Source organism: Cyphellophora europaea (assembly GCF_000365145.1).
Source record: "Cyphellophora europaea CBS 101466 unplaced genomic scaffold supercont1.4, whole genome shotgun sequence".
NCBI classification, from domain to species: Eukaryota; Fungi; Ascomycota; class Eurotiomycetes; order Chaetothyriales; family Cyphellophoraceae; genus Cyphellophora; species Cyphellophora europaea.
Window position 1 is genome coordinate 25,400 of NW_008481810.1, and position 18,621 is coordinate 44,020.

Genomic DNA, 18,621 nt, shown 5'->3' on the forward strand with positions numbered 1-18,621 from the left:
GAGGAGCCAACTTCACCGTGTATAAGTGTGCGCTTCACTTAGTACAAGCCTTAACAATACCGTAGTCTCTGTGGAGCTTAACACAAACACTCCGGTCACTTCAGTAGATGATGTCGGCGATTCCGCCAGTGCCAAGTCTTCGCGGTGGGCGGAAGTCATTATAGGGCGGAATCGGTATCAGCCCCATAATGGTCGCTCGGAAGCATACTGTCACCCTATTGGAGTTCTATGGATCGCGGAGAAGCTCATATTGGCGCATTCAAACGCTGCTTCAGCAAGACAGGCGGCTGAACAGCTTGTTAGAGGTTGTTGGATCAGTAGCGCGGCCACGTTGGGCAGAGTTCACCATTTGACATCCCACATCCATCGTATATTCGATACTACATGGTGACACCTGTGAGTGCTTTGCGAAGAGCCATGGTAACCAGTTTTACAGGATATACCGTTTCAATTCGCCACCGACCAATCTTGCTGGATACGGCCAAGATATGGTTGCCTGAGGCTGACATCCTCTGTATCAATGAACTTTGGGTGTACACGGATTCAAACTATGCTGGGTGCGAGTTGGATAGAGAAGAACGTATTCACGAACGTATCCGGAGTGTTCCAAAAGCACACTACCCCAGCAGTGTCCGACACGGACGAGTATCGCTCTAAATTCTCGCTGAAGATCGACTAACAACGGTGAGTGGCCGGAAATGCTAGGCGGGGCGCCTAGTGCCATTATGATCGCGTTCCGCGTGCAGTGGATCGTGCCTGGTCGTGGTTGTTGGATCTTCACGGTGTTTGTGGTATGGGGCCGTGAGGTGAGTGGGCGTTGCTACCTCTGGCAGTAAAAGTTCACAGTGTATTGTGCCTACGCAGTCTGCTGAGAGTTTGTACGTCAGGATAAAAATGCGAGTTGTAATCATACATATTGTGTCGTCAATAACGATATTCCCAACTGGCAATCTCGGGCTGACGCCGCGCCTACACACAGACATTCTGGGTCATTGTGGTCTCGCCATGCATGTCGTGTACAATGGTAGCAGGATCTTAGTAGAATGCATATTGCGCACATTATTCCCCAGCGCGATATTGTGCTTGCGTCTTCTACCGAGATACGAAGCTGAGCTAATCGCCGCACCCATCACGATTTAGCCGACGCTGTCAGGTGTGCAACATCAAGCGGAAGCCGAAGGGAGCAGAGGAACGCGGCAAGCGGCAACAGAGACAATCGCCCACCCTCGGGTGGTGGCAGAAAAGTGCGGACGAAGATGGGCGGTTGCCAGCAAGGAGCAGCGACGCGTGACATGGAATTTTGGGGTCGTGACTGAAGCCGAAAGGACTCAAGCCAGGCCATGGATAGGTGGCATCGACGCTGCATCTTGAAGCTGCAGCAGGAAAGTATAGTCACGGTTACTGAGAGCAGTCCGGTGCCACCAACCGTAGATCGTCAGATCATCGCCAATGGCGACCCTACATTGCACGTTTAGCGTTTGCTTCCAACCGCGAGCAGGACGATGTCGTGGACAATCTTCCCAGATTGCACGCTTAAAAGGCTCTTGTGTGCAGGCCCCGATAGCTGGCCCCACAGCCAGAATCTTTCCGCTGGGAGAATTTTGCTATGTGGTTCCGTTCGCTACAGCCAGGTCACCCACTCACGCGTCCCTGTAATCGGCGACATAGACATTGCCCAGCGTGTCAGTAGGAAGAGCGCTCACGCAAAGGATAGCTTGCAGATGGGTGTTATCACACGCTGCGGTAGGTGGCGGAAAGCTGCACGGCCTGCTTCACGGCTCGCAACGTCCATCAGCACGAGACAGAGACTTAGATACTCGTGAGAGAGTAGAGGAGGCTTCCGCATATCCGGCAACAAGCATGTGGCATGCATGAGGAGCCGGAAATGTCCGTGTCCGGCGAGTCTTTGTGACAGTGCAGTAGCAAGGAGTGGATTGGGGATCGGGCTCCTACTCTTTGGCTGCGTAGGCTGTGGCTGCGCAGGCTGACGAGGGTCCGGATGGGCGACGGAGAGACATATACCTGCAGCTGATACTTGACAAGCCAAGAGGGTATTTTCGGTATCCGCGTCATTGTTGTTGTCGTGCGAAGACGATTCGGGGGATCATTACTGAATACGAACACGATTATCACGGCTGGTCACACCAAAGTCCTTCATGACATCGCTTGCAGTGCTCACGCGGCAACCAGCGAATGAGCCTTGTCACCACCTTCCATGTTCCTTCATTTTAGCGACCCCTTCGTCGACCCCTTCCTCTCCTCGAACAGCTCCAGTTCGTTCGCGTCTCAGGGGCGGTTGTGGCCTTGACTGCAATTCAACCGCACGCGCGGCATTCACGCTCTATTTCGGCCCATTCGTTCCCAAGAACCTAGGCGTCTTTCATCCTGCTCGCAAAAGGCAACTCAATAAAAGCATCACGCCATAACTCCAGTAACAACCTGTCGCGTGTCGCGTGCTTCGACAATATCAATAAGCTTGCGACGTGGTCGTCCAACCGTGCTTCCCGGAATTTCCATACAGCGGCGATGTCCCAACGAAAGGCGATTGCCATCTCACCGCCCAGATACAGGGATGACTATCTGAAGGATTTGAGAACTCCTACCACTACCACTGGCTGTGTCGTCCAATATTCAAGTGCCAAGGCTCGCGAATCTGAATCTCGACTCGGATCTCGGGAGCGGGCACTTTTCCCGCTTGGTTAAACGGGGTTGACCTGTATCTTGCCAGCGGCAAACGTCACCAAACAGCATTCACAGTACTTCTACAAACCAAAACACGAAGTTTGCTCCACTGACGTCATGACGAACTCTTTCCCATGGTCCGGAAATTCAGCAATGCCCCGACACGTGTTTGGACGTTGAGAAACGTCACTTGTCGATGCATCTTCATGCCCAATCATTTCTACCAGACGAGATATAAATCCTTTTCCCTACGGAAGCTGAATATAACGGCAGAGAATTATCAGCTTAGGCGCGGCTTCGTTGTGCATCTTCATATCATGATTGCTCTGGACAGTTTACGATCATCATGGTTGTCCCGAATTGGATCTTTTCGAAGACAATAGGACCAACCGCCCGCAAGCAGGGTTTCAGGAAAACTTGTGCCATCCCGGTCGGCCATAACACCCCCTGTCCTAGACCCATGCGGCGATCATCATGGTACCAGTCAGACCCTTGCCAACAAGTCCAGCCGTACACGGGCTGCGTGCTCCCGCTAGCTCCGCACCACTTCAGTGGCTGCATCACACTCGTCATGGACATGGTAGGTAATGAATGTACCCACTCGACATTCATGCTGCCAGCATCCCCTGTTCAATTCCCCTGCTCTTCGTACTCTCTACACGGCCCCCCTACGCCTGACATTTCTACACTCGACACCATGAATATCGACCGCCCTGCACGTACTATCCGCCTCCCATGGAAGGACCGCAAGGAGCTGCTACCTCGCGACGATGAGACTATCGTCTCGCGGCGTGTGCCGCTGCCGGCGTTCCTCCCAAAAAGTGTCAAAAACCACTTCATTGCCATGATGGCGGAATTCGCAGGCACATTCATGTTTCTGCTTTTCGCCCTCGGCGGAACGAATGTTGTTAATGGCGCACCTGTCGACGCACAGCCTTCCGATCTAGCTGCGAATCCGGCAAAGATTTTGTTCATCTCACTTTGTTTCGGTATGAGCTTAGCCGTCAACGCCTGGGTTTTCTTCAGAATTAGCGGAGGCCTATTTAATCCCGCGGTAAGTAACTTACTCCTCCGAACCGCTTATCTAACGTCGCAGGTATCGATGGCCATGATGCTCGTTGGTGCTGTTCCGTATCTACGCGGCTGCCTCGTCATTATTGCTCAGATCCTCGGTGGCATTGCATCGTCGGCAGTGGTCTCTGCCATGCTCCCAGGCCCACTCAATGTCCGAACAAGCCTCGGAGGCGGAACTAGTGTCGTTCAAGGACTGTTTATTGAGGTAGGGCAATAATCATCGTTCCGAAGCTCTCTTAACATTATGCAGATGTTCCTCACCGCGCAACTCGTCTTCACGATCTTCATGCTCGCGGCTGAGAAACACAAGGCAACTTTCGTCGCGCCGATCGGCATAGGTCTATCACTCTTCATTGCCGAACTCATGGGTGTATACTATACCGGCGGCTCTCTCAATCCCGCACGCTCTTTTGGACCCTGTGTGGTCCTTCACTCCTTCCATAGCTATCATTGGATCTACTGGGTTGGTCCCATCCTCGGCGCGCTTCTCGCCTCGGGCTTTTACATGTTCATCAAAGCCTTAGAATATGAATCAGTCAACCCAGACCAGGATGCCGGAGGAAAAGAAGGCATTCATTTCGATCCTTCCACTCAAACCGAGAAGAAGATTGACCTCGACACTGTAAGACCACACCCTGCAATTGATCCCACACGCACCCGTACTGAAGTGGTCGAGGGGAGGGGTAACAGTGCTGACCGTACTATGGCCTACGGGAGGGGTCCGTCCATGGAGGCTGGTGTGGGTTCACCGCTGCCTTAGAGCGGTCTTGTTTCTACTAGGTTGTATTGTGGTCTAAAGGCACAAAGCAAGCGATTATGTGTCAGGCGTATACGGGCATGTCTCTAAGGTGTGACTTTTCAATGGAATGCAAGCTTTCAATCGGTGTCCCCCATGTAGCCCACCTGGTGTACTACCTTTCAACACACAACGTGTCATCCGTTCGTGAATCGATCAAACCGGCTGACTACTGACCATGAGGGTCTCAAGTGCTTGATGGTATCCTCTCTCATGGCCCCAGATCTTACCGAGATCATACGACGAGTTCGCTCCACCGTCACTTTGTCCACTTGCAACACTTAGTAGTCGAATTCCGGCTGTCAAGATCTTCTTCGGAGCGCCAGGAGCGCAAATATCACCAACTCCAAACATAAACGCAGTCATCTTCTGGCCATACCGTGCATAATTCTGTACCATCTCATCATCAACAGGTCGGTCAAGATTCATGAAAGAAAGTTCTAGTTCCTCTTCCTCGTCTTGGGAGGCATCGGTCGTGTCTGATGGCATCGTAGCATGGGTAGCAGCTTCAAGGGGAGTTTGCGAGGCCTGACTTTGTTCTCCGGGCTTGTCGTATGATTTCATGATGTTGACTGTCATACTATATGCCCAGATGACGAGGGTCGCAAGATAGACGGAAAATGCTTCAATCATGCTTTGAGTACTGTATCTTCGGATGTGCCAGAAGATTGAGCCGGCGTGTATGACCGCCAGTCGTGCTTTGAATTGATCACGGACAGCCCACTGTAGCACGCGGGTATGTGAGATCTCCGACTGACTTGCGGCTGTGCTGTTGACCTTCCAATGTTGCGGAGCCCGCGCCAATGATTGAAGGTGGTTTACTGGTGTGAGAATTGTCAACCGAGCAAGATGCAAATGCAAGGTGTTTGGGGCCTCAAATCCACCTGCTGTGGCTATTTTGCTGTTCTCTGACCAGTGAAGAATGTCAAGACTGTCACATGCGCTGTTTCGCCACTTGACGAGCGTTGGATTTGATGGCGGCCATGTCTCGTCGTGATCGCTGTGTAGTGCCACCGCTTGGGGTTCCGGACTAGGTGTCCAGGAACTCAGTAGAGTGCGTGCTTCAGCAACAACCTCTCTGGTCTTCCGATAGATTCCTTGAATGAGGAGGAGGAGTCCAAGGCTTGTGAGGTGAGGTGGGAAAGCTTTCCGGATGTAGAGAATTTCCAATGCATGCAGTAGCGTGACTTGAGTGTCAGCCGATCGTGACAGTGCTATAAGACAGGACTTACCCGTTTTTGAACCTTCTTCTCGTATGCTCTCTGCTGTTGGGTTGTTCCACACTTCATCGTGGCAAGGAAGGTCAACATTGGCATCAGATAGCAGCATCTGGCAGCCAAAAGCTGTTTCGTAGTCCATCATGGTATCTAGCAGCTATGAGGAGGCATGTTTAGATACTGTTAACCGAGACGCAAAGTGATAAATCTTACCCAGATCATGAGCCCTGTTCGGAGACGTGTTTGATCAAGTTGCCATTTCCGAAGGCTGTCCTCGTTGCTCAGGTTTGCATCGACGCTTTCCTTTCGCTTCAACAGTCCACGGATCTTGCAAATGTTGACAAGGTACAATCTGTCAACTGCTGTGCGCTCTGCTCGGAGCCTGCATTCGCTGTGAAGCTCAAGTAGGACTAAAAGAAGACCAGCCTGGACGAACGCAACATCGCCGATATCAACATCCTCCCCAAGCAGCACGGGATCTGGCGAGTAAAGTGATGAAGAGCTCCAGTCAGGGTAGGACCATAACTTCTCACGCATGGCATTTGTCAATGCTAATGATAGCAGATGTCGATCAGCTGCAGCAGCTGAGCTTCGAGCGTACCTGGAGCCAATGGCTGAAACCGCCAGAAGAAGAATCACTGGCGCATCGTGGGACTGGCAGTGCGACTGAAGTATGAACGGAAATGTAGGGTGGAATTTGTCGAAGTACAAAAGCAGATACCATCTGATGTGCGACTGGCTGGGTAAATGCAGAGTCGGGCTTGGTGAGGACTGTTTCCGTGCCACGCAACGGAGAACGTCTGACATCTTTCCATATGCGTAGTCGGAGACGAAAGGTCGATTTGCTGGGGATGTGGGCTCGGTAGCTGAGACTACCTCGGCACCAGAAGGCCAAAGGCTGGTACTTTCCCGTCTCCCTATGGCGTAGGTCAACGCAGAGCTACCCAGGTTTGACATGCCGCGAAAAGGTGCTCTCGCTTCAGCTCCGTCGACATAATATCTTCCAGAAGTAGATGTGGAGGCAGCTGATCCTCCGACATCCGAAGAGCTGCGTTGATCGGGGCCGAGCTGTGAGGGTGAGGCTATTGGATATCTTTCCGATACACAGGGCTCCCCTGGCTGGATAACGGTTCCGTGCTCGAGGCTGGGTGGCCATGATACTTGATCTGATACGGGTTCCTGCAAATCCGGAAGGGTCCAGGTCTGTTCCTCGTAGAGCAGTCTCCCCCTCAGAGCAGCTTCCCAATCAACCACTTCACTGTCGAGAGGGGTCATCCAATTCGTCCGTAGAGGCGTGAACTGTCCTGGCATGGTCTGTACGAGAGGATTTGGCATGTATGCTAGCCCTTGTCGATGTGTTGCGGGCAGCTGTCCTCCAAAAACATTTGGTTGAGCCGAAGTCTGAACATCAGAGAAACTCGGATGCAGTTCGTCTTTGCGCCTTTCGTGGGAAGATGTTCGTGGCTTCGATGCCGGTAAAGACGCATGCTCAAGATCTCTTGAAGCTCCATCTAGTTCGGTAAGGTCATTAACATCGGTACTACTCGTTGAAGAGACCGCCCTCCGCTTGACAGGACGAGGGTATGCGCATATCAGATTGCGGTCCGTGCATCGAACGCAAGGGTCTCCTCGAGAGCAACGCACTCGGCCTACGGCACACTCTCTACAAGCTCGCTCGGATCCTCGACTGTCGGTTCTTTGCTTATCGTGTGGATATGATTCGATATGGCGATTCAGGGTATCTCTGCCCACATATCAGTGAAATGGGGGACAGCAATCATGCAAAGGAGGGCGCCAGGACATACGATCGTGCAAACGACTTGGCACAAGTCGGGCACACAAAGGATTTCTCTTTGGTATGTATCTTTTTGTGTCTGTTTAAGTGCTCTGGGCGTGCGAAACTCTTCCGACAGATGTCGCAAGGATGTCGCGCCGTACGCTTTGGTTTAGGTGAGCCGGAAGCATTGGCAGATTCAGACATCTCTGCACAACTAAGTCCTGCCTGGACTCCTTCAATCATATGTGAGGAAGCAATACGTTGGAACAGACGAGGAACAATGGAGTCGTCTAAATTTGATCCGGGGGTAATCCGAGCTTGACCACAACCCCGCATCACTCCGGGCATGACTGTGGGGGCCCACCAGTGCCAGGAGCTATTGGCCACATTCAATGTAAAGTTGAAGCATTCTGAGCGACATAAAACGCCACTCTATGTCCGTTCACTTGTAGCATATTCTTGTCTAAGCCGTCCGGTCCCGGTCGAGACCATCTAAATCTACTCGGGCATGTTACAATTACCCTTTCATGAAAACCGGCATCTCATCAATGGGACAAGGTACTGTAGTGGTCTGGCCGCCGTCATATCTTTTGCTGCCGTCGAAAGACACCCAGTCACCGTCTATGGCGGGAAGATAGACCTCCATCTCCGTCTTCCCAGCTGAAAGTACTGGACAGCACAGATACTTACTGCCATACATGTACTCCTCGCTCACATCCCAGCACTTCTTGTCCTTTGGGAACTCATAGAACAGTGGACGTATAACCGGAGTTCCCCTCTCATGTGCCTCCCTCATTAAGCCTTTCGTATACTCACGCATCTCTTCGCGGATGCGCATGTATTTCTTGCAGATCTCGTAGATCTCATCTCCGTAAGACCATACTTCATTTGCAGCGCCTGACCGGCAAGAAGCTCCGCCTGTAGTTCCATGCTGTGGCTGCCGTGGCTCCCGGTCTCCATGTAGTCGCATTATTGGGCAAAAGGTACCCCACTGAAACCAGCGAGTGAACAACTCTCTGAATTTGGGGTCTTGTGGGTTTCCACCGTGGAAGCCACCAATGTCAGTCGTCCACCACGGTATGCCCGAGATGCCCATGTTGAGCCCAGCCGAAAGTTGATTTCGGAAGCTGCTCCACGAGGATGCGATGTCACCGCTCCAGACCAATGCTCCATACTTCTGGCTACCAGCCCAAGCACAACGCACAAGGTTGACAATCTCTGATTCGCCTTCCTTCTGCAGGCCTTCAAAGAACGTTTTGGAGTACTCCACGGGATAGATATTTCCTATCTCGATGTTGGGTCCACGATGGTATCGATAATTGTCAAAGTCGTAGACGGAGTACTCTGGTTCCGCCACGTCAAGCCAGAAGACCTTGATGCCAAGAGAATGATAGTTCTTCTTTGACTTGCCCCAGACATAGCTTCGCGCATCAGGGTTCGTAGGGTCAAAGAAAACAGTTTCACCTTGGAAGTCAAAGGTAGTCTGGAGGCCACGCTCTGTACGGACGAGATAGCCACGCTCTCGCATTTCTGCGTAATTCTCGGATCTCTGGTCGACGGTTGGCCAGATGGAGACCATCAATTCGATGTTCATGCTCTGAAGCTCTCGCACCATTGCACCTACATGCGTCAGTCATACTCACTCTCCCAAGACTTCACGTACCTGGATCTGGCCAGTAGGTGGGATCGAACTTCCAATCGCCTTGCAGTGGCCAGTGAAAGAAGTCAATGACAATGAGGTCAATAGGCAGTTCTCGGCGCTTGTACTCCCGTGCAACCGAGAGAAGCTCCTCTTGGGTCTGATACCTTAGCTTACATTGCCAGAACCCAAGACCATAGTCAGGCATCATAGGAACTTTTCCAGTTGCGTTTGCGTATGCTTCTTCGATCTCTGCTGGATTATCGCCCGCAACAATCCAATAATCCAGTGTCTTGGTCGCAAATGCTTCAAAAGACATGACATTCTTCCCGAACACGGCACGACCTACGGCAGGGTTGTTCCACAAGAGCCCATAGCCGAGAGATGATAGCGCAAAAGGCACGCTCGCTTGCGAATTGCGGTGCGCCAGCTCAAGGTCCATGCCTTTCAGATCCATGCTAGGCATCTGGTACTGGCCCATACCGAAGATCTTCTCGTTTGGATCCAGGCTCTCAAACCGGGCGGTGAGATGGTAGGGGCCTCCTTTGATAGGCTTGAACTCACGAGCCTCGACGTCAAGGGAGCTGCATTTCTCAGCAGTTAAGTCTCGACGATTTCGAGCATATTCTTCAAGTAGAGTATCGCCCTTAGAGTTGCGGACAGTGATAGTGCCAAACTTGCTGACAGTGGCGTTGATCTTGCCATTGGTTATGGTTGAAGATGACCGAGCTACCTTGATCTGTGGTGCTTGTTGTGAGGGCTGTTGCAATGCCCAGTCTTCGCTGGGAAAGACATGGTCTTTAGTAGCTCGCACACGGAATGCATTGGGACCCCAGCACTCGATCCATACCCGTTCGGAGTCGTATGAGTAGACGAGCCGCCCATGATCTTCCGACAACATGGTGAAGTGGTTCTCTGTAGTGTCAGTGCTGTAAAGGGTTGGACGTCAAGCCCATGGCATGAATTATGCAACGATAGTGCGTTGGAGAGCGATTAAGGGAGCGTGTTTCTCCAACGTGCTCGAATTTACCCGCCGGTAATTCTCCATCCCACCGGAGCCTCGCCTACCCCCACTGGATCGACTCACAGCAAGAGATTGGGTTTGACCTGCTGCGAGTTCAGCGAGGCCTCCCGTCAATCTTGTCGACCCTGGTGCGCGTTGGAACAGCGCATGCCAAAACTCTTGCTGCGCCAGACATTTGACATGCTTGACTACAATCTTCGATGATTCGTAATTTACAATTTTGCCTTGAGTCCATCCTTTCCTTTCTTCTCAAAGTACTCCTTGACTCTGGCTCTCGCCACGTCAATGACTGCAGCATCCTCCACCGTTGGCGGAAAATTGACTTTCTCGTCATATTTGCCCTCCGAGCCGTTCTCGACCAGCTCCCTGAGCACTCTTCTCAGGGTTTTGCCTGACCTCGTTTTTGGAATCATCCCCCTACCCACCACGACCCCGCCGAGGGTGGCAATGTTGCCAATGTTTTCGCGCACCAGGTCATTGATTTCCTTGAAGTAGGCAGAGTCCGGCACGGCGCTGAGCTTCTCGCCTTCCTTGGGTGCAGACGAAGGCTGGACGAACGCGAAAGGTAGATGTCCTTTCATCGGATCAGGGATCCCAACGACAGCGGCTTCGCCGACATTCTTGTGGCCGAGAATCGCCTGCTCGATCGCACCTGTACTGAAACGGTGAGCCGCAACGTTGATGATGTCGTCGGATCTTGACATCACGTGAACGTAACCGTCTTCGTCGATCATGCCCGCGTCGCCGGTGTCAAGCCATTTCCCGTCGAAACGCTTCAGGTAGCCTTTGTAGAAGCGAGTGTCGTCCTTGAACAAAGTAGTGAATCCTGCTGGTCCGAAAGGGAGCTTGAGCACAATGTTACCCATACCACCCTTCTCAACCTCCTTCCCTTCATCGTCGACCACACGCACATCAAATCCTGGCTGGGGCTTGCCCGCAGAACCAGCCTTGATCTTGAGGACCTTGTGCGACTCGGTCGAGCTATGCTCTTTACCTACAGATGGGCGGAGCGCAAGTCCCGTCATTGGCGAGCCCGACTCTGAAGACCACCAGTGATCAATGACCTGTGCACCAGGAGCGGCATATTTCTCGACCAGCTCCTGGAACTTCGTCACAATCGAGGGCTCAGAACGCTCGCCGGCAAGGAAGAGAGCTCGCAACGTTTTGAAGCCGCCGCGATCGCCAACTTCTTTGACGAACTTCAAGTCCGGATCCTCCTTCCGGATTGCTCGCAACGCAGTCGGCGCAGTGAAATAGCTGGTGACCTTGTACTCTTCAATCATCCTCCAGACTTGACCTGCGTCGGGTGTGCCAATAGGCTTGCCCTCGAATAGAACCGTCGTTGCCCCGGCCAGCAAGGGGGCGTATACAATGAACGAGTGGCCAACGACCCAGCCAATGTCGGAGCCAGTGAATATGACATCGCCCGGTCCTTTGATGTCGAATAGATACTTGATGGACAGGTTCAAGCCAACGGCATGTCCGCCGGCTTCTCGCAAGACGCCTTTCGGCAATCCAGTGGTGCCTGAGGTGTAGATGACATATATCCCGTCGGTGCTTTTGACCGGTACAGCATCAGCTTTGACTCCTCGGTTCTTCGCAGACTTGACAAGCCGCTGCCAATTTCTCTGCCCTTTCTCCTTGATGACCGGGTCCCATCGCTTGATGTCCCGCTGCCAGATGATGGTCTTCTCGGGCTTGAAGCTACTCTTTTCAATCGCCCCCTCAACAAACGGTCGGTAATCGAGTGGCCCTTTCGCCCCCTCAATTGCACAGCTTGCTGTCAATATGGCCCGGGGCTTCGCAGCCTCAACACGTTGGGCCAAGCTAGCAGCCGCGAAGCCACCAAACACAACGGAGTGCATGGCGCCCAGATGAACGGTCGCGAGCATGCCAAAAATGGCAGCAGGGATCATAGGCATATAGATGAGGACGACATCGCCCTTTGTGACGCCCTCCTCTTTCAAAACGCCAGCGAGCGTCTCCACTTCCTCAAGAATCTGCTTGTATGTGTACTTCTCTTTGGTCTTGGAGACAGGACTGTCCCAGATCATCGCAACGTTATCACCCTTGCCGGCTTCGACGTGTCGATTCAGACAATTGTAGCTTGTCGAGATCTCGCCATCTGGGTACCACGACCAATGAGGCTGTTCAGTCCCATCTTCGAGCTTCTTGGTCTGGTGACTGATCACCTTGGAGTAAGGCTTATGCCAGTGTAGCTGCTTTCCATGGTGATCCCAGAACTCCTCCGGTTTTTCGAGTGACAGCTTCTGCACCTCATCTTGCACGGTATTGTTATGCGCCATGCCGATACTGTAATGAGTTCGAGCTCGGATCGAAGGTATCAGAAAGCGCTGGACAAGCTGTAAGGATTGCACTGCACGGGTCTTGGGGGCGCCTGGATAGCTTCGTATCCATTCACACCGATGGAGCGTAGGGCGGCAGCGGAACAGACTCATGCGCAGTCCTTAAGAACGCGGTCATAAGTCGTGGCTTGTCGGGATCGCGCTTGTTCGGGCCTTCGTGTGCTCGCTAAGCGAGCCCAGCTCGATTGCACATCCGACAGCACCTCGACCGGGCTAACGGGGGAAGATTGACGTTGGTCAAGCAGTGCGGAGTTCCCCAAGAATGAAAGATCTACCAATCGCGCACTATGGTGGGGCCAGCTATGTCTACAGTACAGGCCTGAATCTGGGGTCCGGAAAATTCCGGTCTAAGGTTGCCTCGGCCGAAGCACAATCTTGACCTCCTGTATCCTACGAAGCAGAACCAGCATGAAGTCGCACTTGTCGGCGACGAGGACATTGTGAGATTCTCTCGGAGTGATAGAATGTGTAAGAAGAAGTAGAGACCCTACGCTCTCGCACATCTCACCGGGAACAAACTGATATATAGCTGACCAAGCAATTATATTTGTCTCAAGTCATTGGGCATGCACCGTTCGCCACAACCTGTCCGAGCTCGGGGAGCTTTCCGACCACTTGTCTACGTTAGCTGACATACGGGCTTTGTCATTGACAGAACAAAACGATGAGAAACAGCCACCAGGGGCCGACAAAATTGATGGGAGGACACCCCAAGTCATTGCGAACCACAGGCAGAAGTCTCTGCTGTGCGTTCGGGGAGCCCTTCCGTCGATTTTGTGTTGAAGCATCACCATCACCCTCTTAGTACCGAGCTCGGCGAGAAAGGCTCTCACGGGGCAGAACAACTAGCCTAATATCGTCAATCGTTATTATACAGTCTACCAACCCGGACTTCGCCTACGCTCCCGATGGTCTCTACCCGGCGGACCAGTCTACCAAACCAAGTACGCCTGTCTCAGTAAGTCGCCAGTAAGCGCAAGTCACGCGAGCTGCTTCCAACGCCGATACGAAATTCGCCTTCGGGCATTACCCAATTCTGCTCGACGACATCCCAATAGCTCAGATCCTTCCTCGATAACGTCATAGTGACAATCTCTTCCTGGCCTTTATCCAGCTCGATCTTCGTGAAGTTGCGTAAGTTCCAGAGAGGAACATCAATGGAAACGCCGTCCGCGTTTCTGATGTTTTCAGGCAGAGATACGTAAACCTGTACGACTTCTTTGCCTTTTCGACCGCCAACGTTCTTGACCTGAACATCAATCTGAACGTGCTCTTCAAATAGGGACGGGTTGCCGCCTTCACCACCTCCTGCCTGGCCCGGAATCTGGACTTCACTGTATCCTTCGGGGTATGGATATTTCCCCTTCTTGACCTGCTCAACGTTGCTGATGTACGGATAGACATACTTTTTGAAGCGTCTGATATTGGATGGAAATAGCAGTGAAGATGGCTCTGGCAGTTCCTCGTCCAGCTTTGGCGGCTCAATGGTGCTGAATCTCGGGTTGGGCAAACGGGATCTATCCTTGAGCCCCGTCACCTGGATATTACTGTATGCAAAGCTGGTGTAGGAAAGCCCGAAACCGAACGGATACTGAGGCTCGATGGCTTCCTTGTCGAAATGGCGGTAGTCGATATATAGACCCTCCTTGAAGTCGGCTTGAGGAATCAAGTGGTTTGGATAGTACATCACAGGAGCTCCCCGCCCATAATCTGCCAAACGATTGCCGATGGTGTATGGGAGACGTCCCGAAGCGTCGACTTTGCCAAACAGAACATCAACCAAAGCATTTCCACTTTCCTGGCCTGGCAGATGCGCATACAGGATGGCCTTGACACCGGGTAAGCTTGCCGTGCTGTTCAAGAGGACAGCGCCTACTGAGTGGATCACAACAACGGTTGGTCCACCGCAATAGGTTGCAACAGCCTCGATAAGCTTCTCACCACCCTTTTGCAGCTGCAAATCATTGCGATCCGCGTTGACATTGTTCCATCTCTGGTGACCTTCCCCAGCATCAGCGTTGGCAAAAACGAGGCAAAGATTGTGCGTTTCCAGGTCCTTCTGTTGCTTGCTGCTTAGTTTGTCTGTAAGAAGAGCTGTAAGTTCGATATCATCCGGATTGAATGTTTTGTTGATCGCAGAGAGAGGGTCAACGAGATAGGTGAATTCTGTTGCGCCAGAGCCCCAGCCGACAGCGAGGGTTCCTTGATTGCACGCACGATCGTCGCAAAAATTCGGGCCTTTGCCCGGGCCGGCATCATCACCAACAACGGCCACCCTTGTTCTACCATCAGCCTTGAATGGAGTGAGCTGCGGATCGAGTGGCAGAATGTTCTCATCGTTCTTGAGAAGGGTAATGGCCTCAGCGGCGACTTCACGGGCAACGCTTCGACTCGCTTCATTTTCTGCCTCGACGAACTTGTTAACGATAGCCTCTTGCTGTGGCGATGAGCTTCCGAAATGCGGCTTGTCCGACTCTTTATCAGTCCAGGACGAGAAATTTGGCCCATCCGAGTCCCACTTGTCTTGTCCAAGTTGATACCAGGATGCTACGATGCGAGCAGCCATGTCATTGATTCGAAACAGAGGCATCGATTCGTTGAGGACAGCCATGGTCAACTGCTCACCGAAGAGAGACTTGCCATCTTGCCAGTGAATGCCATCGCCTGGCATGGTCATGTCAAGTCCAGCAAGAGCGCTTGCGACGCCGCTCCGGTGCGCAAGCCAGTCGGACTGTACAAATCCTTGGAAGCCTAGTTCATCTTTCAGGAGTCCATTCATCAACTTGCTGTTCTGGCAGGCGTACGAGTTGTTCACCATCTGGTACGAGCACATGACACTTGCGACACCAGCCCTGACAGACTCAGCAAAGGGCCAGGCATAGATTTCGTGCATTGTTCGATCGTCAATGTTGGACGATAGCGCCTCCGGGAGGCCCCACTCGAATGACTTGCGGTAATGCTCCTGCTCGTTCCCCACGAAATGTTTGGCTGTCGCCATGACACCCTGCGACTGGATGCCTGTGATGGTCTCGTACGCGGCAACACCTTGAAGCACTGGATCCGCACCGAAACCCTCCCAATTGCGCCCTCCAGCTGGGTGTCGACCAAGCGGGCCCATTGCAGGACCAAGGAGGACGTGAATGCCCTTGACCTTGGCTTGTCGCGCATGAGCCTCACCACGGCGGCGCATGAGATCTCGGTTCCATGTGGCACCGACAGTAATACCTGCAGGGAAAGAGGTTGCGTGGTCAGCAAAGCGAATGCCTAGTGGTCCATCTTGTAAGCAGAGGGCCGGAAATCCAACGTCAACCGCGGGCGCAGTGTTGCCGACGCAGAGTCCCATGGCCCATCCAACTCCGCTTGTGATATTGACCTTCTCAGCCAAGCTCATCCGATCAACCATCTCTTTCGCCTTCTTGTAGCTTTCTTGCCATGAGTCGACTGTGCCGCCTCGCGGGGAAGGGTACCAGGGTGGAGACTGGCCATCGATGAGTTGCAACCTATACGCCCAGTAGCCAGTGCCGCCTATCGAAGAGCAGACGACTGCGATGACAAGGACACATATAGCAATACATGTCTTGGACAGGCGCCTGCAATTGCAGATGCCCCGGTTATGATATCTGGAGGCCACCGAATATGGAGGTGGAGGCTGAGTCGGCTCAGTTGAGCTGGTCATGGGAATGTCGTCTGCATCGTCGCGGTAGGGAGACCGAGATCGCTCCGAGTCAGTCTCATCATCGTCCTTGACCTGCAAGGGCTGATAGGACTGGGCTGTAGACATAATCACACCATTCGATGCAGGTGCTCGTGCCCGCGCGCTGATGTATGGCTCAGGGACTAATGTCAGGTACCGGCGTCCAGTGGCTGGTGACTGTGGCACAGGTCAAGGCTGAGGCGGTTGTCCAGGCGAAAGTCCGAAAGCCGAGGCAGTCCGTAGCTAAGCGGGCGACAACGGAGGAGGGGCTGCAATTCGGAGACGACAAGCCAAACAGCTGTCAACGTCTGTCGGCTTCTCTTTGAGAGGAAACCGTTTCTTACTGCTGCGAAAATATTTGTTGAAGATTGTTGAAGTGGTGTTGAGCTCGCAGAATCTTTTCTCCTCACTTCAAGTTTGCTTTTACAGTCACACAATGCTCTCCTCTCTCAAACGAGCGCCGATTCGCAACCTGTGCTCCTCAGCTGCGGTTCGACCTCTTACTTCAACTGCTGCTCGTGCCCTTCCTCGATTGTCTGCCACGTCGTCTCCGCTGTCCTACGCGAGGCTGCCCGCCATGGCCCAATCCTTTTCCACCGCAAACCCGAGGGCATCGACTATGCCCGCACATGCTCCCACACAGGCATACGATCAAGAGATCTTGGATATTGCAGACTATGTTCACAATTACAAGATCGACTCCGAGGTGGCCCTTGACACCTCCCGCTATATCCTCCTCGATACCATCGGATGTGGTCTAGAAGCTCTCCGCTTCCCTCAGTGCACTGCTCTACTTGGGCCCATTGTTGAGGGAACCACTGTACCCAACGGTACTACCGTTCCAGGCACACCCTACCAGCTTGACCCTGTCAATGGAGCTTTCAACATTGGAGCGATGATCCGATGGCTTGATTACAACGACTGTTGGCTGGCCGCAGAATGGGGTCACCCTTCTGACAACCTCGGCGCCATCCTTGCTGTCGCAGATTGGATTGCCCGTACCAACCGTGCAGGAGGCAAGCTCGGCAATGGCAAGATTCCCACCATCCGCGATGTGCTCGAAGCCATGATCAAAGCCCATGAAATCCAGGGCTGCCTCGCCCTCGAGAACTCTTACAACAAGGTCGGCCTCGACCACGTCGTTCTCGTCAAGGTCGCCTCCACTGCCGTTGTCAGCAAGCTGCTTGGTCTCACAGAGACACAGACCCGTGATGCTGTCACCCAAGCCTGGGTTGATGGGCAGTCTCTCCGTACATACCGTCATACTCCCAACACTATGTCTCGCAAGTCCTGGGCCGCTGGTGATGCTTGCCAGCGAGCTGTCAACCTAGCCCTCAAGGTTCTCAAGGGACAAGCTGGCGTGCCTACTGTGCTCTCTGCGCCCGTCTGGGGCTTCTACGATGTGCTATTCAAAGGCAAGAAATTCGATTTCCAACGTCCCTACGGTAGCTACGTGATGGAAAACGTCCTCTTCAAGGTCTCCTACCCAGCTGAATTCCACAGCCAGACTGCCATTGAAGCCGCCCAGAAAGTCTATGCCACTCTGCAATCGATGGGCAAGTCGGCCAAGGACATCAAAGAAATCACCAACCGCACGCACGAGGCTTGCATCCGTATCATCGACAAACAATTCAAGGCTATGGACAACTTCGCTGATCGGGACCACTGTGTTCAATACATGGTAGCCACCATGCTGGCATTCAACCGCCTGGAGGCTACCGACTACACTGATGGCGGTGAGGCGGCTACTAGCCCATTGATCGAAGATCTGCGGAAGCGCATCAAGTGCGTGGAGGATCCTCAGTTCACTGCTGACTACCATGACCCCAGCAAGCGCACCATCTCAAATGCATTGACGGTAACTCTGAACGACGGTACCGTGCTTGACGAGGTAGTTGTCGAGGCACCTCTCGGCCACAGGCTGAGGCGCGACGAGGCCAAGCCTGAGATCATGAAGAAATTTCAAAGACACTTGAGCCATCATTACGAGCAGGGCAAGATCGATGACTTGGTCAACCTGAGCACCGACGCGAGCAAGCTTGACAGCACAGAGGTCGATACATACATGGACTTGTTCAGACAGAAGGAGATGAAGTGGTGAGGTTTGAGCACGACCATGCAGCGTTGGTAGGAGTTACAAGTAGGTAGATAAAGGCCGGAGTTCAATTCCATGAATTAAGCTATCAAACATGTCTTGCTTGTATTGCTCTGCTAGATTCAAGTACCCATCTAACCGATATGCTCTCTACTTTCTACAGGCAGTGACAGAGGCAGATGCGTCTCCAATGGCTCAGCGTGTCTCCTGCCATATACGACGACGCCACTTCATGTATGTAGGTGCAGGATCGACAC

At 52.8% G+C, this 18,621-nt stretch overlaps 6 protein-coding genes across 6 annotated transcripts; 2 read left to right on the plus strand and 4 right to left on the minus strand.

The window, feature by feature from the left end:
• Positions 1-3,379: 3,379 nt before the first annotated feature.
• Positions 3,380-4,516, plus strand: HMPREF1541_04257 (uncharacterized protein; the record flags this gene model as incomplete). The annotated part of the gene is made up of 3 exons (XM_008718603.1): positions 3,380-3,736; positions 3,779-3,961; positions 4,007-4,516. The coding sequence occupies 3 exons, from the start codon at positions 3,380-3,382 to the stop codon at positions 4,514-4,516; spliced, it is 1,050 nt and encodes a 349-aa protein (XP_008716825.1).
• Positions 4,517-4,708: 192 nt separating this feature from the next.
• HMPREF1541_04258 (uncharacterized protein) lies at positions 4,709-7,080 on the minus strand (the record flags this gene model as incomplete). The annotated part of the gene is made up of 2 exons (XM_008718604.1): positions 4,709-5,926; positions 5,983-7,080. 2 exons carry the CDS (start codon positions 7,078-7,080, stop codon positions 4,709-4,711), a joined length of 2,316 nt encoding a protein of 771 aa, XP_008716826.1.
• A 983-nt stretch (positions 7,081-8,063) lies between these two features.
• Positions 8,064-10,086, minus strand: HMPREF1541_04259 (uncharacterized protein; the record flags this gene model as incomplete). Its single annotated transcript, XM_008718605.1, has 2 exons — positions 8,064-9,166; positions 9,210-10,086. 2 exons carry the CDS (start codon positions 10,084-10,086, stop codon positions 8,064-8,066), a joined length of 1,980 nt encoding a protein of 659 aa, XP_008716827.1.
• A 335-nt stretch (positions 10,087-10,421) lies between these two features.
• HMPREF1541_04260 (uncharacterized protein) lies at positions 10,422-12,515 on the minus strand (the record flags this gene model as incomplete). Its single annotated transcript, XM_008718606.1, has 1 exon — positions 10,422-12,515. One exon carries the CDS (start codon positions 12,513-12,515, stop codon positions 10,422-10,424), a length of 2,094 nt encoding a protein of 697 aa, XP_008716828.1.
• Positions 12,516-13,530: 1,015 nt separating this feature from the next.
• HMPREF1541_04261 (uncharacterized protein) lies at positions 13,531-16,356 on the minus strand (the record flags this gene model as incomplete). The annotated part of the gene is made up of 1 exon (XM_008718607.1): positions 13,531-16,356. One exon carries the CDS (start codon positions 16,354-16,356, stop codon positions 13,531-13,533), a length of 2,826 nt encoding a protein of 941 aa, XP_008716829.1.
• A 490-nt stretch (positions 16,357-16,846) lies between these two features.
• On the plus strand, positions 16,847-18,370 carry HMPREF1541_04262 (2-methylcitrate dehydratase; the record flags this gene model as incomplete). The annotated part of the gene is made up of 1 exon (XM_008718608.1): positions 16,847-18,370. One exon carries the CDS (start codon positions 16,847-16,849, stop codon positions 18,368-18,370), a length of 1,524 nt encoding a protein of 507 aa, XP_008716830.1.
• Between the last annotated feature and the right edge of the window lie 251 nt (positions 18,371-18,621).